The sequence below is a fragment of the Salmo salar genome, chromosome ssa05, assembly GCF_905237065.1.
Source record: "Salmo salar chromosome ssa05, Ssal_v3.1, whole genome shotgun sequence".
Lineage (NCBI taxonomy): Eukaryota > Metazoa > Chordata > Actinopteri > Salmoniformes > Salmonidae > Salmo > Salmo salar.
Genome location: NC_059446.1, coordinates 57,627,999 through 57,645,023, shown reverse-complemented (window position 1 = coordinate 57,645,023; position 17,025 = coordinate 57,627,999). Strand labels below are relative to the sequence as shown.

At 41.4% G+C, this 17,025-nt stretch overlaps 1 protein-coding gene across 1 annotated transcript in view; it reads left to right on the top strand.

Moving 5' to 3' along the window:
- Positions 1 to 353: 353 nt before the first annotated feature.
- Positions 354 to 17,025, top strand: part of LOC106605266 (ubiquitin-conjugating enzyme E2 E2) — a 33,453-nt gene continuing 16,781 nt past the window's right edge. Inside the window, exons 1-3 of the mRNA XM_014200713.2 lie at positions 354 to 503; positions 2,361 to 2,546; positions 4,655 to 4,705. Of these exons, the coding sequence (XP_014056188.1) occupies positions 2,368 to 2,546; positions 4,655 to 4,705 (230 nt within the window). The 5' untranslated portion in view covers positions 354 to 503; positions 2,361 to 2,367. The remainder of the gene's footprint in view (positions 504 to 2,360; positions 2,547 to 4,654; positions 4,706 to 17,025) is intronic.

Here is a 17,025-nt window from a genome sequence, read left to right as displayed (position 1 = left end):
TAGCACTAAGATCATCTTTCGTCCATTTAGTTTCAATAGAATTGAGATGATCTTAGTGCTAAGATGATTTTGGGAAACCCAGCCCAGGGTGTTATGCCATGCCTTGTTGAGTTTCCTGATGTACACTCACGTTGTCATAGCCTACCTTGCTCATTCGACATGCAGGGTCCATCATTTTCAGATAGCCGACATCCAACATTGAGTAGTTTGACTAGTTCAATTCTATCTTTGCTGTTTTGAATATTACAACTGTTTCGTGATGAAGCATACAGATTTGTTTCATCTAGGGCGACTGGCATCATCATACGTGTACGAGCGGCGCGCGCAACATGAGAGCGCGCGTGGAGGCGGTCCGGCTTCTTCAGTTTTCTGTCATCGCTTTTCGGTTGCTACCTTCAGTTAAATAGCAAGGACACGAGTGCGAGCAGACGGCCGTGTGTGTGTGGATATACTTTTCACGTGGGATTTTAAATCTAAATACAGCATCGACGGTCAGCTGCCAGGTAATATTTTTGCACGCATGTTACTGTCCATGGTATGTGTACAGAAACTAAGTAAATGTCCCGTGAAAGTGGCATTTTCCAATGAGGGGGTGTGGGACGTGCCTCCCTTTGTGCCTGAGCAGCTCAACGCTTATTGTGGACACTTGAGAAACGTTGGATTCACACATTTCCAAGCCGCTCATTTGGCCCTCGCGTCGACTGGCCTTGACGAGCCCTTGATGCCTTGTCGAAGAATCTCTAAAACGTGATGTTCTCTGCATATTTTGCGGAGTTTTAAACGCTCAGGCCTCTTCATTTAAATTCCCCATAGCAGGACATGGCACAGCGGGTGCTACTTTTTCCCTGCAGTGTTATTGATGTTTGTTATGCATTGTTTTTTTGACAGCCCTATTTGTGTCGCGGGCACATGCTATTTGTTTATTATTTTTTTCAGTCGACGGGGGGAGGTTTTCAAATTGTGTTGACCAATTGCTCAGCTGGGTCCGAAACAACAACAGAAGAAAGTGATACATTGTTGTGTCCTATTTATTGAGGCCCATAGTCAACATGCGCGTCATCTTTGATAAATGTAACTGTATAAATTTTCAGAATTGGCATAATTTCCCCAACGTTGCCAGCTCACACAGGTTTTGCAAGTTGATACACAAATAGCGTTGATGTCCTTATCATAACACCCCCGGGAAAGATAGCGGTTAAGCACTACTAACCGTTTGCATCTTTCACCGTAACGTTAGTCCTATTCCCCAGGCTTTTATTCGAAACAATATAAACTGATATCACTGATCGTGATAGATAAAAAAATTACCTCACATTATTGTCATCAAAGCCTAAGGCGATATCTCTGTCATCTGATGCCTTTGTAGAGGCACAAGTCTACCGTTCTAGTGTCTCTTCAGCCTACTGAAATCAACTCCCCGATTAGTTGAGTTTAATCGGCTAGTGTCTCTTTCGGTCTATGTTCAATCAATCGATGTGGTCAACTACTCAAAAGGTTCATGTGGTGATAATTAATTCATTGTTTTACATAAGACTATATTGTCAGTAGGCCTGAGACACTTGACTCTTCAAGTCAAGACATCTCGAAAGCATTGTTCTTTCATACTCCAAAAATGTGTAGGTGGTTTGTTAACACAGTAATATTGGATCTTCATGAATGAGTTTGAGATCTTAGTAGTTTGTCAAAAATATTGACGAACCAGCAGATTTACATAATTACCCTGTTGGGAAAATAATGTCCTCCTGCTAGGACAATCAAATATTCTGTTCTACTCAACCACACAATGGAGGCAGGTAGCTGCTGTTGTGTGGTTAGAGAGATGAGCCAGCAACTGGAGGGTTGTCAGTTTGTATCTGGGGTCCGGCAGGAAGTGAGCTGGCAACCGGAGTGTTTCTGGTATCAAATCAAATCCTAGATGCCATTGCCTGCTGTTGTGCCCTTGAGCAAGGCACTTAACCCCCCACAACAACAGCTCCCCGGGCGCCCAGTGTGGCAGCCCCCCGCACCTCTCCCCCCAAAAACCTGTATGTGTGTCTTCTCGGAGGGGTTGTGTTAAAAGCGGAAGTCAAATTTCGGTTGGACCTTATGTTCAATTGACCAATACAGTCAATTGACCAAAGTGCCTTGCTCAAGGGCACAATGGTAGGCAATGGCATCTTAATCTTAACCTGCAAAACAGCACAATGACTAGTAAAATGATAGACTGTGCAACCTTGGAACCCCGGCAGTCCCCCCCCCCCCAAAGTATTTTCTTTTTTTAAAAGGCCTGGGAACGCTAACATACCATTACACCACTCATTTATTTTGTATAGAAAACATAATGAAAGATAAAGCTGTGCTGTTTGGTGTCTGTTTCCCAGGGCCAGGATGTCCAGCGAGGTGCAGAGACCGGACGATAGCCCCAGCACCAGTGGGGGGAGCTCGGATATCGAACAACGAGAATCATCAGTCCCCCCAGAACAGGAGCGGGAACAAGCACAGCCCAAAAAGAAGGAGACTAAGATCTCCAGTAAAACAGCTGCCAAACTCTCAACCAGTGCCAAGAGGTAAACCTTGAATCTGGCTCAGTTTAGTGGTATTTAAGTGGGGCAGGTTTGAGCACCTTCCTATCCTCAGGGTGGTGAGTTACACTGAGTGTACAAAACATTAGGAACACCTTCCTACTATTGAGTTGCACCCTCTTTTGCCCCCAGAACAGCCTCAATTCGGCAGGGCATGGACTGTACAAGGTGTCGAAAGCATTCCACAGGAATGCTGGCACATGTTGACACCAGTGCTTCCCACAGTTGTGTCAAGTTGGCTGGATGTACTTTGGGTGGTGGACCATTCTTGATACACCCAGGAAACTGTTGAGTGTGAAAAACCCAGCAACGTTGCATTTCTTGATACACTCAAACCAGTGTGCCTGCCACCTACTACCATACCCCGTTCGAAGGCACTTAAAATCTTTTGTCTTGCCCATTCACTGTCTGAATGGTACACGTACACAATCCATGTCTCAATTGTCTCAAGGCTTAAAAATCTTTCTTTAACCGGTCTCCTCCCCTTCATCTATGCTGATTTTGAAGTGGATTTAACAAGTGACATCAATAAGGGATCACAGCTTTCACCTGGATTTACCTGGTCAGTCTGTCATGGACAGAGCAGGTGTTCCTAATGTTTTGTAGGCTCATTGTATATAACGCTAACTGGTCCTATGGACATCAGTATTCTAGTCACACTCATGCAATTAATATATCCATTAGATTTAATCCATACAACATATGTAATGAAAGGTCACCTTGTTGCATCTATCGCATCATGACACTGTAATGCCCGTCATTTATCTGACAGGCAGAATACTATGATGACTATGCCCCTGAGTCTTTCCTGGCCGTGTGATGATAAGAGCTGACCAGGAAACACTCTGGACTTGGCCTGCTTATCCTTGGTTATAGGATATTCATAGCGCTTTCCTTAGCTAGGTCAGGTGGCCTGAGCCGTAACGATGATGACCATACTTTCATTCATAACACATTTCTGTGTGGTTAGTGTTGTCACGAACAGCATTCCCACTGCCGCCCACCTAGCCTTGCCATTGGAAACACAGATTGATGCGAGGTGATGATAGAATAATGCAACCAGCTGAGCCAGGGATTGGCTGAGGCTACAGCGCTTTTTATAACTACCCCTGATATTTGGAACATCTTCCTGATGTGTAGCACACTTATAAGACAGTCCACTGTGCTCAAACCCAGGGTTTTAGTATTACGACCGCAACACTGGACACCACAGGTCTCTGTTGATTAAAGGGGGTGCAGTTATGTCAGTGATGGTGTAATGTGTTTCCATGGCGTTTTCCCCCATGCCTGGTTCAACACAGATGGATGTGACATAACATTATGACTGATGGGTTAAATTGCACTGTTGTGTGTGTGAATCATTACATGTCATCGTGATTTGTCATCCTTTTTATACGAAGATGTTTATATGATGTTATTAACCCCAGAGGTTGCCTCATCACGTTTGTAATGTCCCTTATGCTGCTTCCTCATGGAAAAGTCAGTTTAACAACAGTATGGCACTGTGTGACACCATTAGAGTTGGGTGATATTTGGGGAGACCTCGTCTACGATATGCTAATCTAAATATTGTGATATCTGATATAATAGTTTTGCGCCGTTAATTACTAAATCATTCCAGACTGTATAATGTTTGTGCTTATTTACAATATAGTGGCATTCTCATTAAATAATCTTAGCATTTCTTTGGGGGGGGGGCTTCATTTATTTAGACATTTTAAACACATTGATAAAACTGCACAGTTTTCTAGTCTTGCACATCACGATATCGTCTTGCACGTCACAATATATCGTCAGTGTCAAATATCACGATATTCAATTGAATCATATATCGGCCCAACCCTAGACATAATAAGCCTACAATGGACTGCCTTGGCATTTGGTAAATGTAGATTTTTATACGTTAACTCATATGACTGCAATTTGTGGTCTGGTCTACCTGTATCATCATGTTCTATGGATTTATTAACAACATGATATTTGTGCATTTCATTATCACATTGGGGTCAAATGCACTCTGGGAGCTTTTTCAGTTATGTGATTAGAGATATTCATTGCCACAAAGATTAAAACAGAGTATCATTGTTTTTCAGGATTCAGAAAGAACTTGCAGAAATTACACTCGACCCACCTCCAAACTGCAGGTAAGGAAAGATTGCTCTCTACCAGCATTTATGTTTATTAACCTTGCTAATGTTATGGCCTTGGGATTTCAGGATATACTGTATTTCTGTTAAGGATTCTTGGTTCTAAGAATGAAGAATGAACTTCAGTTTTTCTGGTTTTACATAGGCGGTCAGGTATTACGGTGGTACTTCCTTGTTATGATAAAGATGTTTATCATACACGTAAGAGTGATTTACGCTAGCACTTTTCACAACATTTCTATAGTTTGTTCTTTTACCTAACACAAGATGTAGGCCTACTTATCTAACCGTATAGGAAACGTACCCTTTTAGATCATATGATTTCAGTTTAAAGCCCATCTAAAAAGGGAAAAGAGAACGTGATTTTAAAAAGCTTTGATTGTCACAAACAGACAATGGTTATTGTGTTCTGCTGCTTGTCCTTTAAGGTAGAGATATGGTGGCCAGCTAGCGAGTGGCAGACCGACCACGTGCATCAGCCGCTGAATGACAAAAGGCATCCCTGGGGGATGTTGTGCAGAGGCCTTATTAACTTAAAGAACACAAAGTGACGTTGTCATTGATTCTCCTCCCCTGTTTATAACAGCACGGTAATTACCTCAGGCTCAGCATTCAAATGCAAATTACCAGAGAAAATGGAGGCCAGGCGCAAGGCAACTGCTGCTTTTTGGCCATTTTAGATTGGTTGTGTTCATTTTATATGCACCTGTTAAAACAACAAAGAGAAATGGCCATGACTGACTCATCCAGCGCTAAACAGACAGTTGTGTGTGTGGAGCTGTGAACTAATCACTTTAACTGAGTTTCATGTAACACCCTTGCTGGAATGGTGAATATATATATATATATATATATAGGTAACCTTTTCATTCTAATTCAAAATGTAGTTATTGAAGGGTAAATGAGATATTGAGTATGGGCTCTTTACTCAAGGACTTCAAATAATCTGTTAAAATGGACTCTGAAAAATGAGGTTGTCACGTTGGAAATTATTTTGCTTTAGGCTACACAGGCAGAGTGATTAAAGGCGGCATAATTTTAAAGTAAAATAATCACTAACAGAAATGTACGCAGCCATAGAAATAACTAGTTGCCTGGAAAACAATTAGGCGTTTTAAAGATTATCCTCTCTGTGTATCCCAGGGCTGCATATTCATGCTAATCCCATAACAACTAGGGCCGGGATGATACCAGTATAGCAATATGTTTTTCTGTACACAAAAATGAAAAAACGAAGCAGACCAGACTCTTTGGTCCTTTTTAAAAATCTGCTGTATGTAAAATATTATGTGCTATAGCTTGAAAGTAAGTACAGTGAGGGAAAAAAGTATTTGATCCCCTGCTGATTTTGTACGTTTGCCCACTGACAAAGAAATGATCAGTCTATTATTTTAATGGTAGGTTTATTTGAACAGTGAGAGACAGAATAACAACAACAAAAAATCCAGAAAAACACATGTCAAAAATGTTATAAATTGATTTGCATTTTAATGAGGGAAATAAGTATTTGACCCCCTCTCAATCAGAAAGATTGATCATGAGAACGGTGAGGAATCAGCCCAGAACTACACGGGAGGATCTTGTCAATGATCTCAAGGCAGCTGGGACCATAGTCACCAAGAAAACAATTGTTAACACACTACACCGTGAAGGACTGAAATCCTGCAGTGCCCGCAAGGTCCCCCTGCTCAAGAAAGCACATATACATGCCCGTCTGAAGTTTGCCAATGAACATCTGAATGATTCAGAGGACAACTGGGTGAAAGTGTTGTGGTCAGATGAGACCAAAATGGAGCTCTTTGGCATCAACTCAACTCGCCGTGTTTGGAGGAGGAGGAATGCTGCCTATGACCCCAAGAGCACCATCCCCACCGTTAAACATGGAGGTGGAAACATTATGCTTTGGGGGTGTTGTTCTGCTAAGGGGACAGGACAACTTCATCGCATCAAAGGGACGATGGACGGGGCCATGTACCGTCAAATCTTGGTTTGAACCTCCTTCCCTCAGCCAGGGCATTGAAAATGGGTCGTGGATGGGTATTCCAGCATGACAATGACCCAAAACACACGGCCAAGGCAACAAAGGAGTGGCTAAAGAAGAAGCACATTAAGGTCCTGGAGTGGCCTAGCCCGTCTTAATCCCATAGAAAATCTGTGGAGGGAGCTGAAGGTTGAGTTTCCAAACGTCAGCCTCGAAACCTTAATAGAGGAGTGGGACAAAATCCCTCCTGAAATGTGTGCAAACCTGGTGGCCAACTACAAGAAACGTCTGACCTCTGTGATTGCCAACAAGGATTTTGCCACCAAGTACTAAGTCATGTTTTGCAGAGGGGTCAAATACTTATTTCCCTCATTAAAATGCAAATCAATTTATAACATTTTTGACATGCGTTTTTCTGGATTTTTTTGTTGTTATTCTGTCTCTCACTGTTCAAATAAACCTACCATTAAAATTATAGACTGATCATTTCTTTATCAGTGGGCAAATGTACAAAATCAGCAGGGGATCAAATACTTTTTCCCCTCACTGTACATGTGACTAAATGACAACATAATGTTTGTTTTCAACATCGGGGCTGTTTTCCTAAAGAAGTTAAATCCCATTTGTGTTTTGTTTCCTTGCCACGATACTAATGAGTATCGCGATACTGGTATCGTCCTGGCCCTAATAACTGAAATAATATGGCTTTTTTAACACATCCCAATTAAAATGTTCTTCCACTGTTATAATGGTCTGATTAGGGTTATAGAATATGTATAACAGACTCCTTCAATAATCCTTAAGTCTATTGATGCACCCGTACGTCAATGTAAGTAACAAAATACAAAAATCGGTCACTTTTTAAGCTAGATATGTTTTATTTCACATGGGCTGCGTCTCAATCCGCATCTGCCTATGTCGGTCTTCCGCATCTGCCGAGCTATAGCGTTGTTTGTCAGACCATGAGGCATCCCTAAAATCGGTCTTCTCACGAAAGCGGTTTCGTTCTACGAAGGTTTGGTTCTGTGGAGGTAGTTTTGTGCCAACAAAAATAAGGGGTTAAATATGTGTCCAAAACTAAAATATTTCCTGAGCTTTCTTATATCTCCTAGATATAGGACAGACGCTTGAACCTTATTCCGTATGATTTATTTTTTTACTGTCTTTTTTGCCATTTATGAATGTGTTATACAGTGCATTTCTATGGTTTATGGTAGTTAAGGCCAAATTCAATATATTATCAAATATTTTTTTGTTGTTGATATTTTTGATGCCTAAAGGGTTCCTAAAATTCTAAATCCAATAGCTAAATGATCCATGGTATGACCATCTTAAAACAATTCCATATATAAGCTTAGTAGATCACACCCTTTTAAGTGAATGTTGATAAGGGCTAAAAAACAATTTGTGTTGCATGGAAAAAGAGGCTTGACAAAGTCAATGTCATCATTTATGCCTTACACACTGCTCACTACTGACTCAAAGGTTATTCATTTTATTTCACACTGCAAGTTGTGTCACTGTCTGTTGGCCCCTTCAGGAGACAGTGTGTGTTGTGTTGAAAAGATCACCTCGCTCGGCACATTACACACAGAGCCGGGCCGGCTGATTTATTTCCTTTCGTCGCTCACCCCACTGAGAGGCCTGTAGTCAGACATCCCCTTTGTTTAAGCAGGGGAGAGTCTCCCAGCCTTATCATCCTGTAATAAAACATCTCTGGAGATGGCCTGAAAATTTAATCACGAGGTGATCGTGGAAGGTTGAAAGTAATGGTTGATGTGTCGTTGGCTTCTGTCTAATCACTTTCTAGTACTCTGCTTTATAACAGTCCTAAGCGTCCATGATATGACATTGTCTTTCATCAGCACTGTTACTAAATATTTGTTAGAAATTGCATTTGTTCCAAGCGGTTTGGAGCCTGTTGGTGTTTATTCAGCATGTGAACACGAGGGCAGTAAGATGTCATTCCCTGCTTCAGTTTACTAACATTATTGTGATAGCTCTCTCACCTTGTGTCACTCATCAAACAAGTTATTATTATTATTATTATTATTATAATTATATATTTTTTTTTTCTTCTCACCTTTATTTAACCAGGTAGGCTAGTTGAGAACAAGTTCTCATTTACAACTGTGACCTGGCCAAGATAAAGCAAAGCAGTGTGACACAGACAACTACACAGAGTTACACATGGAATAACATGAAATAAACAATGAACAAGCCAATAACACAATAAACAAGTCAATGACACAGTATAAAAAAAGAAAGTCTATATACAGTGTGTGCAAAAGGCATGAGGAGGTAGGCAATAAGTAGGCCATAGTAGCGAAGAATTACAATTTAGCAGATTAACACTGGAGTGATAAATGAGCAGATGATGATGTGTAAGTAGAGATACTGGTGTGCAAAAGAGCAGAAAAGTAAATAAAACAGTATGGGGATGAGGTAGGTTGATTGGTTGGGCTATTTATAGATTGACTATGTACAGCTGCAGCGATCGGTTAGCTGCTCAGATAGCTGATGTTTAAAGTTGGCGAGGGAAATAGAAGTCTCCAGCTTCAGCGATTTTATTGTATTTTTTTTTATTTTTTATATATATTTATTTATTTATTTTTTGCAATTCGTTTCAGTCACTGGCAGCAGAGAACTGGAAGGAAAGGCGGCCAAATGAGGTGTTGGCTTTGGGAATGATCAGTGAGATATACCTGCTGGAACGTGTGCTACGGGTGGGTGTTATCGTGACCAGTGAACTGAGATAAGGCGGAGCTTTACCTAGCATAGACTTATAGATGACCTGGAGCCAGTGGGTCTGGCGACGAATATGTAGCGAGGTCCAGCCGACTAGAGCATACAGGTCACAGTGGTGGGTGGTATAAGGTGATTTGGTAACAAAACGGATGGCACTGTGATAGACTGCATCCAGTTTGCTGAGTAGAGTATTGGAAGCTATTTTGTAGATGACATCGCCGATGTCGAGGATCGGTAGGATAGTCAGTTTTACTAGGGTAAGTTTGGCGGCGTGAGTGAAGGAGGCTTTGTTGTGAAATAGAAAGCCGATTCTAGATTTGATTTTGGATTGGAGATGTTTAATATGAGTCTGGAAGGAGAGTTTACAGTCTAGCCAGACACCTAGGTATTTATAGTTGTCCACATATTCTAGGTCAGAACTGTCCAGGGTGGTGATTTGAAACCAAATAGGCTTTGGGCATTGTGATTTTGCTAACTGTCAGATATTTCAAGTATTGCTGCACAAGCAGCAATGTTTATGTCATGAAACAATGAAAAGGGTCTGGAACATAATAGCATTTATTCTGACTGAATGTTGCCATTGTCGTATAGCCTACTGTAGCACTGGACACGTCTCTCTTGAGGCCAGATGCACTCTAATTTGGATGATTTACACTGTCAGTCTTCAGCACAAATAGATTCTGCTGGCCTCTGAATCCAAATGGCATGATGTAATGCCCTTAAAGATGCCCAAACCAAACCATGTCACTTTTTGATGATGTCAGGCAGCCAGGCCCAATAGGAAGTGTCCGCACTCAGCAGGATTTATAACACGACATTGTGTGTTGTTGACTGGTTGCTTGTTGCTATACTTGTTGTCGACATGCATTCTCTGAGCCTTGAGGCAAATAAACAATAATACCCACACTGATCTCCATCCCCCTTTTTAAATGATGGTATCATCTCCACTACTGTGACTGAGTGACTGCTGCTTATTAGTGTTGCGTTGTGGCCCTCTGGGGTTCTGTGGGAGTGACAAACTCTGAGCCATTTTTCACAGGCTTTACCAGGGGACTTAACGTCTACGAGGTCACAGCGGGGAAGTTATCAATATTCATGAGGGGGAGGGGATGTGCGCCACAGTCGCCTCTGTGAAATATACTTGATCATTGTCATTTGCGGCTGAACTTTCAAGAATTTCAGCGCATATATCCAAGATTCTTGAAAAAGACTCTGGAACAGAACATTTATTTGAAAACCAGTTTGTGTAGATCGTTGATGGTTTATGACATTTGTTCTCATGCATTCAAAGTTGTACAATCACAGAGATGATGAACCTAATAAATCTTCTATTGTCTAAATAATATATCAACCTGTTCATGACCTTTTTGATAATGGTTGTTTCCCAGTGGTGCAAAATACTGTATGTTTACAGATTAAGGTTTAATAACGTGAACCATGTTACCAGGATTTCCCGTCCAAACCCACTCCCATTTCCCGGGATAAATAACTGCGAGAAACTGGTAAATTATAATTAATTATTTATATGAACAGCATGATGTGAAATGGAACTGTTAAATTATACAGAGTGGCTATGGATACGGAGTTTCTGTATCCCAATTTGCCTAGGCTAAAAATACAGATATTTCTGCGCATGTGCAAGATTGTTTATGTATTATTTTACATAGCCGAGTGCCCACTCCGATTCCTACGTAGTTGCTGTGCTCCGCTCCCCCTCCTTGATGGCTTTTGTCTGGTCACTGGTGTAGCCTACAAACTTCATGTTGTACACAACTGTTTGAGCTATTGCTTTCCATGCCTCAGTAAGCAAAAGCCTGATTTCATGTTATTTTTTTCAGGAGTAGAGTAGGCTTCATGCAGCTATTTGTGTTTTACACAAAATACATTAATTGACATGTTTGTACAAACTTTGTCAGTATTGCAAACATAAGCGCGACACCAACAGGCAGGCCAGCCAGTTGTTATCTGCTGAGTTGCATGCAGCTAGTTCGTCTCGCCACGATATCAGCATAAACAAACTGGCCCATTGTCAGATTATTTTCACAGGTCCAGATACATGCTCGGCTGCCCAGAGGTGGAACGCAGCAAGACACCGACACGCAGTCTAATTAGCAATTTCATGTTATTTTTTCATCATCATTGTGAATATTGGCTAAGCTGCAGTGTTTCCTCTGCAAAAATGTGAAGTGGGGGGGAAATGTTGCGAGGGGATGTCCATATTATCAGGTATGCTATTAGCAAAAAGCATTATCACACTAAGTCACTCCCCAAACATTATTTTTCGGTAGGGTGTCGTTTTACCCCAAGTTACCCGACAATTTACCCGAGTTACATTTAGCATTCATGTGCTGAACTTTTTAAATGGTGCAGTTCGCGCATATTTATTTTTTGCAGTGGGCTCAGCGCCACAGCTTAATGACTGCAGTGGAAACAATGCTAAGCTCACCAGGAGGCAGACAGGAACTACAATATGGCAGCAGTTAAAGATTAGCCATCATCACACACAACGCTGATTGTTTTTTTTCTTAAGTATAGGGACTGCTTCCTGCTTGTGCAACTGCAATATCCGTTCCGACAGACAGAGAAGGTTATAGCCTTCATCATATATGTTTTTGAATGTTTGTTCAAATTGCTGCAGGGTTTTTATTTAAACTGTTCAGAAATATGAGGTGGAGACGGGCTACATCATCATGGCTAAGAAGAGGGTGAGTAAAGAGCAAAACATGAAGGGGAGGGGTAGTGTGAGCAGCTACGTTAGAAAAATGAATGTTTGCGTAAAGTAACACATGCGCAAAACATGATCAGGCTCCTAAGCTTTGAGAAAGAGGGTTTGCTGAAGCGGGGCATGGGCGAAAACTCCGTATCTGTAGCCACGGCCTAAAAGCAAATTTATGCTTGATCCAGAGAATCTTGTTTCTCATAGTCTGAGAGGGTCTTTTAGGTGCCTTTTGGCAAACTCCAAGCGGGCTGTTAACTGCCTTTTACTGAGTGGCATCCGTCTGGCCACTCTACCATATAGGCTTGATTGGTGGAGTGCTGCAGAGATGGTTGTCCTTCTGTAAGGTTCTATCTCCACAGAGGAACTCTGGAGCTCTGTCAGAGTGACAATCGGTTTCTTGGTCACCTCCCTGGCCCTTCTCCCCCGATTCCTCAGTTTGGCCGGGAGGTATGCTCTAGGAAGAGTCTTGGTGGTTCCAAACGTCTTCCATTTAAGAATGGTGGAGGCCACTTCTTGGAGACCTTCAATGCTGCAGACATTTTTTGGTACCCTTCCCCAGATCTGTGCCTCGACACAATCCTGTCTCGGACCTCTACGGACAATTCCTTCGACCTCATGGCTTGATTTTTGCTCTGACATGCACTGTCAACTGTGGGACCTTATATAGACAGGTGTGCGTCTTTCCAAATCATGCCCAATCAATTAAATTTACCACAGGTGGACTCCAATCAAGTTGTAGAAACATCTCAAGGATGATCAATGGAAACAGGATGCACCTGAGCTCAATTTCAAGTCTCATAGCAAAGGGTCTGAATACTAATGTAAATAAGGTATTTCTGTTTTTCATTTGTAATACATTTACAAATATTTCTAAAAAATTGTTTTTGCTTCGTCATTATGGGGTATTGTGTGAAAATTGAGGGGGAAAAAATATTTGATCAGTTTTAGTATAAGGTGGTAACATAAGAATGTGAAAAGAGTGAAGGGGTCTGAATAGTTTCCGAATGCACTGTATAGACTACATGGTGCGATTATGATGGACAAAGGGGCAAGATCATTTTTATTTTTCAAACAGCAGCCAAGCAGTAATCATCATGTCACCAGAATGAGACCCTAGACATCTATTGGAAAGGATCATCAAGCTCATCACCTTCACTTTCACCACCATGTGAAGTTCATCATAATTTATTTCATCAACCATCTGTAGCCTAATAAATTGCATGCTTTCCCGACAAGTTGTAGTGGGAGGACCACAAGTCATCGCATTACTCCAAGTTTACGTCGATATGAAGGTTTATATCCATTTTTGAGCAGAAAAGCATTTCCACCGACATTTGCCGCATAATTCATTTTAGACACAAAAGATCTCACCTTGTCTAGTGTATTTGGTTTTGTCACCGAAAAATGTCATGACATACTTTTTTTAACCTGATGTACTAAAAGTGCTGTAGTTTCTAAATGGTTCACCCGATATGAATGACAATCCCCTCAAATTAAAGCTGACAGTCTGCATTTTAACCTCATAGTCATTGCTTAATTTCAAATCGAAAGTGCTGGAGTAATGAGTCAAAGCAAAACAAAAATGTCACTCTTCCAATACTTTGAGATCACTTTATATACAGTGGCTTGGGAAAGTATTCACCCCCTTGGCATTTTTCCTATTTTGTTGCCTTACAAGTCTCTTGGGGTATGTCTCTATAAACTTGGCACTGGGATTTTAGCCCATTCTTCAAGGCAAAACTGCTCCAGCTCCTTCAAGTTGGATGGATTCCACTGGTGTACAGCAATCCTTAAGTCATACCACAGATTCTCAATTGGATTGAGGTCTGGGCTTTGACTAGGCCATTCCAAGACATTTAAATGTTTCCCCTTAAACCACTCGAGTGTTGCTTTAGCAGTATACTTAGGGTAATTGTCCTGCTGGAAGATGAATCTCCGTTCCAGTCTCAAATCTCTGGAAGACTGAAACAGGTTTCCCTCAAGAATTTCCCTGTATTTAGGGCCATCTGTCATTCCTTCAATTCTGACCAGTTTCCCAGTCCCTACCGATGGAAAAACATCCCTACAACATGCTACCACCACCATGCTTCACTGTGGGGATGGTATTCTCAGGGTGATGAGAGGTGTTGGGTTTGCGCCAGACATAGTGTTTTCCTTGAGGGCCAAAAAGCTCAGTTTTTAGTCTCATCTGACCAGAGCACCTTTTTTCCATATGTTTGGGGAGTCTCCCACATGCATTTTGGCACACACCAAATGTGTTTGCTTATTTCTTTCTTTAAGCCATAGCTTTTTTCTGGCCACTCTTCCATAAAGCCCAGCTCTGTGGCGTGTACGCCTTAAAGTGGTCCTATGGACAGATACTCCAATCGCCGCTGTGAAGCTTTGCAGATCCTTCAGGGTTATCTTTGGTCTCTTTGTTGCCTCGCTGATTAATGCCCTCCTTGCCTGGTCTGTGAGTTTTGGAGAACAGGATAACCTGCAAAATCGGCAGTGTATCAAATACTTGTTCTCCCCACTGTATGTATGTATGTATGTATGTATGTATGTATGTATGTATGTATGTATGTATGTATGTATGTATGTATGTATGTATGTATGTATGTATGTATGTATGTACACTTAGATTGCACACAGGTGAACTTTATTTAACTAATTATGTGACTTCTGAAGGTAATTGGTTGCACCAGGTCTTATTTAGGGGCTTCATAGCAAAGGGGGGTGAATATATATCCACGCACCTTTTCTTTATTTTTTTTTGATTTTTTTTTTTTAACTTCTCTTCACCAATTTGGACTATTTTGTGTATGTCCATTACATGAAATCCAAATAAAATCCATTTAAATTACAGGTTGTAAGGCAACAAAATAGGAAAACCGCCAAGGGGGATGAATACTTTTGCAAGGCACTGTATATGATGTCCTAGCCTGCCTCTTTTAGGTAATACATTCCATGCAGTATTACCTCTCCAATGGCATCTCTCCTTAGCTCTCTCCCCTTAGCCCCAAAAAAGCTAGACTAGAATAGCTTGTTGGACATTTGTTTTGTGCAGTTCTAATATACTATTCGAAGAGGGATGCAGGCTTGCTCTTGTTTGCTGAAAGTTAAATACAGCAGCCAAAATAACTTGTGGGGAGTTTGAAAGGAGAAAGATGTCTTGATGCCGATAGGCTTTAGCGGTTAAGTTTGTGAAGAGAAGCGAACGCCATCTGCATCTTAGTCATTATTCAAGCATGTCATTACAATGATGAAGATGAGGGGAGAACCAAGCGTATTTAATTTAACTGTTGAGAGCGAGGAAGGAATAAAGGAACAATTGAGCACGAAAGAGAAGGTAATACGCACGTCTCACAACATTAGGGGAAATATTATGAAAGGTAGGCTAATGCATCAGCATACTAATTATCAGTGCTTGACTTGGGCTGGAGATGTATGGAGCGCCGTACACGCACCTATCATTTTTGGGGGAATTGCATACCAGCTCCTCTAAAACAAAGTATCCTATCGCTGGCCCAGATTCACACATCGAGGCCAAACAAGCTAATCAGAGTGGAATGATGGTGGGATCTGCATTGAATAGCAATGGAGAATGGGCATTAATTTCTGATTCTGCTTTGTTCAGGTTTATTTGCTGCTAGTCTGTGAATCTCTGGGTGACAGTAGGCTGTTTGAGATTGCGCAGATTGAAAATGCGACAACATAAATGCACATGCTCTGCTCCAAATTATGAAATGAGGGTTTATTAGGTCATAAATTAGTTTCAGAATTGTTTTGTTCATGTAATTCATCAAGGCACACTTTTAAATATTATCAATCACTCACTTAAAAATCTACATATCAACCATCATTGGAATGACCCTTCAGTGAGTGTCTGTGTGTATGCCAGTGCGAGTGGGCCGTTGCCCAAGGAGAGGGAGTGCGACATTTCAGCAGCAGGTATAAAATGACAGGCAACAGACTGACTAGATAACTTGTACCAGTTATGTTTTAACTTGGCTATCTCGCTAGTTAACTAACTAAGCTTTAATGTCATTGTTGCCTTTCCACGGGCACTGTGGATAGCCTAAAATAAATCTGCTGGAATTCCCCTCTATTAAACAGTAGCCATATAATTGCGACAAATAATGTGCATCTATCTCCCCTGAAACATGAATATTTTAGCCTAATATAAACATGTCTAGTTAGATACCTTGCTTTGAAGTATTCTACCTTATCTATTTGATTCATTGAATTAAGGAATAATTTTATAAAGACAAAGGTATTGGTTTGTAATGTTGCAATAGTGGCAACCATCCTCCAGGATAGCTACTGGGTGTGCAGGCTTTTGTTCAAGCCCTGGCCTAACCACATCGACTGCTCAACATGATCTTGATAAGTAGACTTGGGTGGTTCAGGGCTGAATCAAAAGCCAAGCCTGCACACCCAGGAGCTCTCCCGATGAAAGGTTGACCACGTGTTGACAACTTGACTGACAGTGCAGTTCTACTTTGTGGGGGGGGGGGGGGGTGTTAAGCACCTTGATCAAGGGCACAACGGCAGGATATGGTAGGTCTACATGGGATCAGACACAGCAGCCTTCCAGTCAATAATGCTTACTTTTTCATGTAGGCTATAGTAATGGAAATTTGGTTAAAAGTGTATAAACCCTTAACGGAGAACAATCGGGGGTCTCAATAACAATGTCATTTGTGAATTTCGGTGAAAAAAGTCTAATGGACCAACTTTGGAAAAGACAGCGCCTGCATTCTTTCATCCCAAGTCAAGCACAAATTGTAAATGGACCCTATTATATTTAAAAATCAAATTCAGTGTTAGTGGTGGTGACCAACCCGCCTCCTGAACAAAGCGCTACTGGGTCTGGGTGTGCAGGGT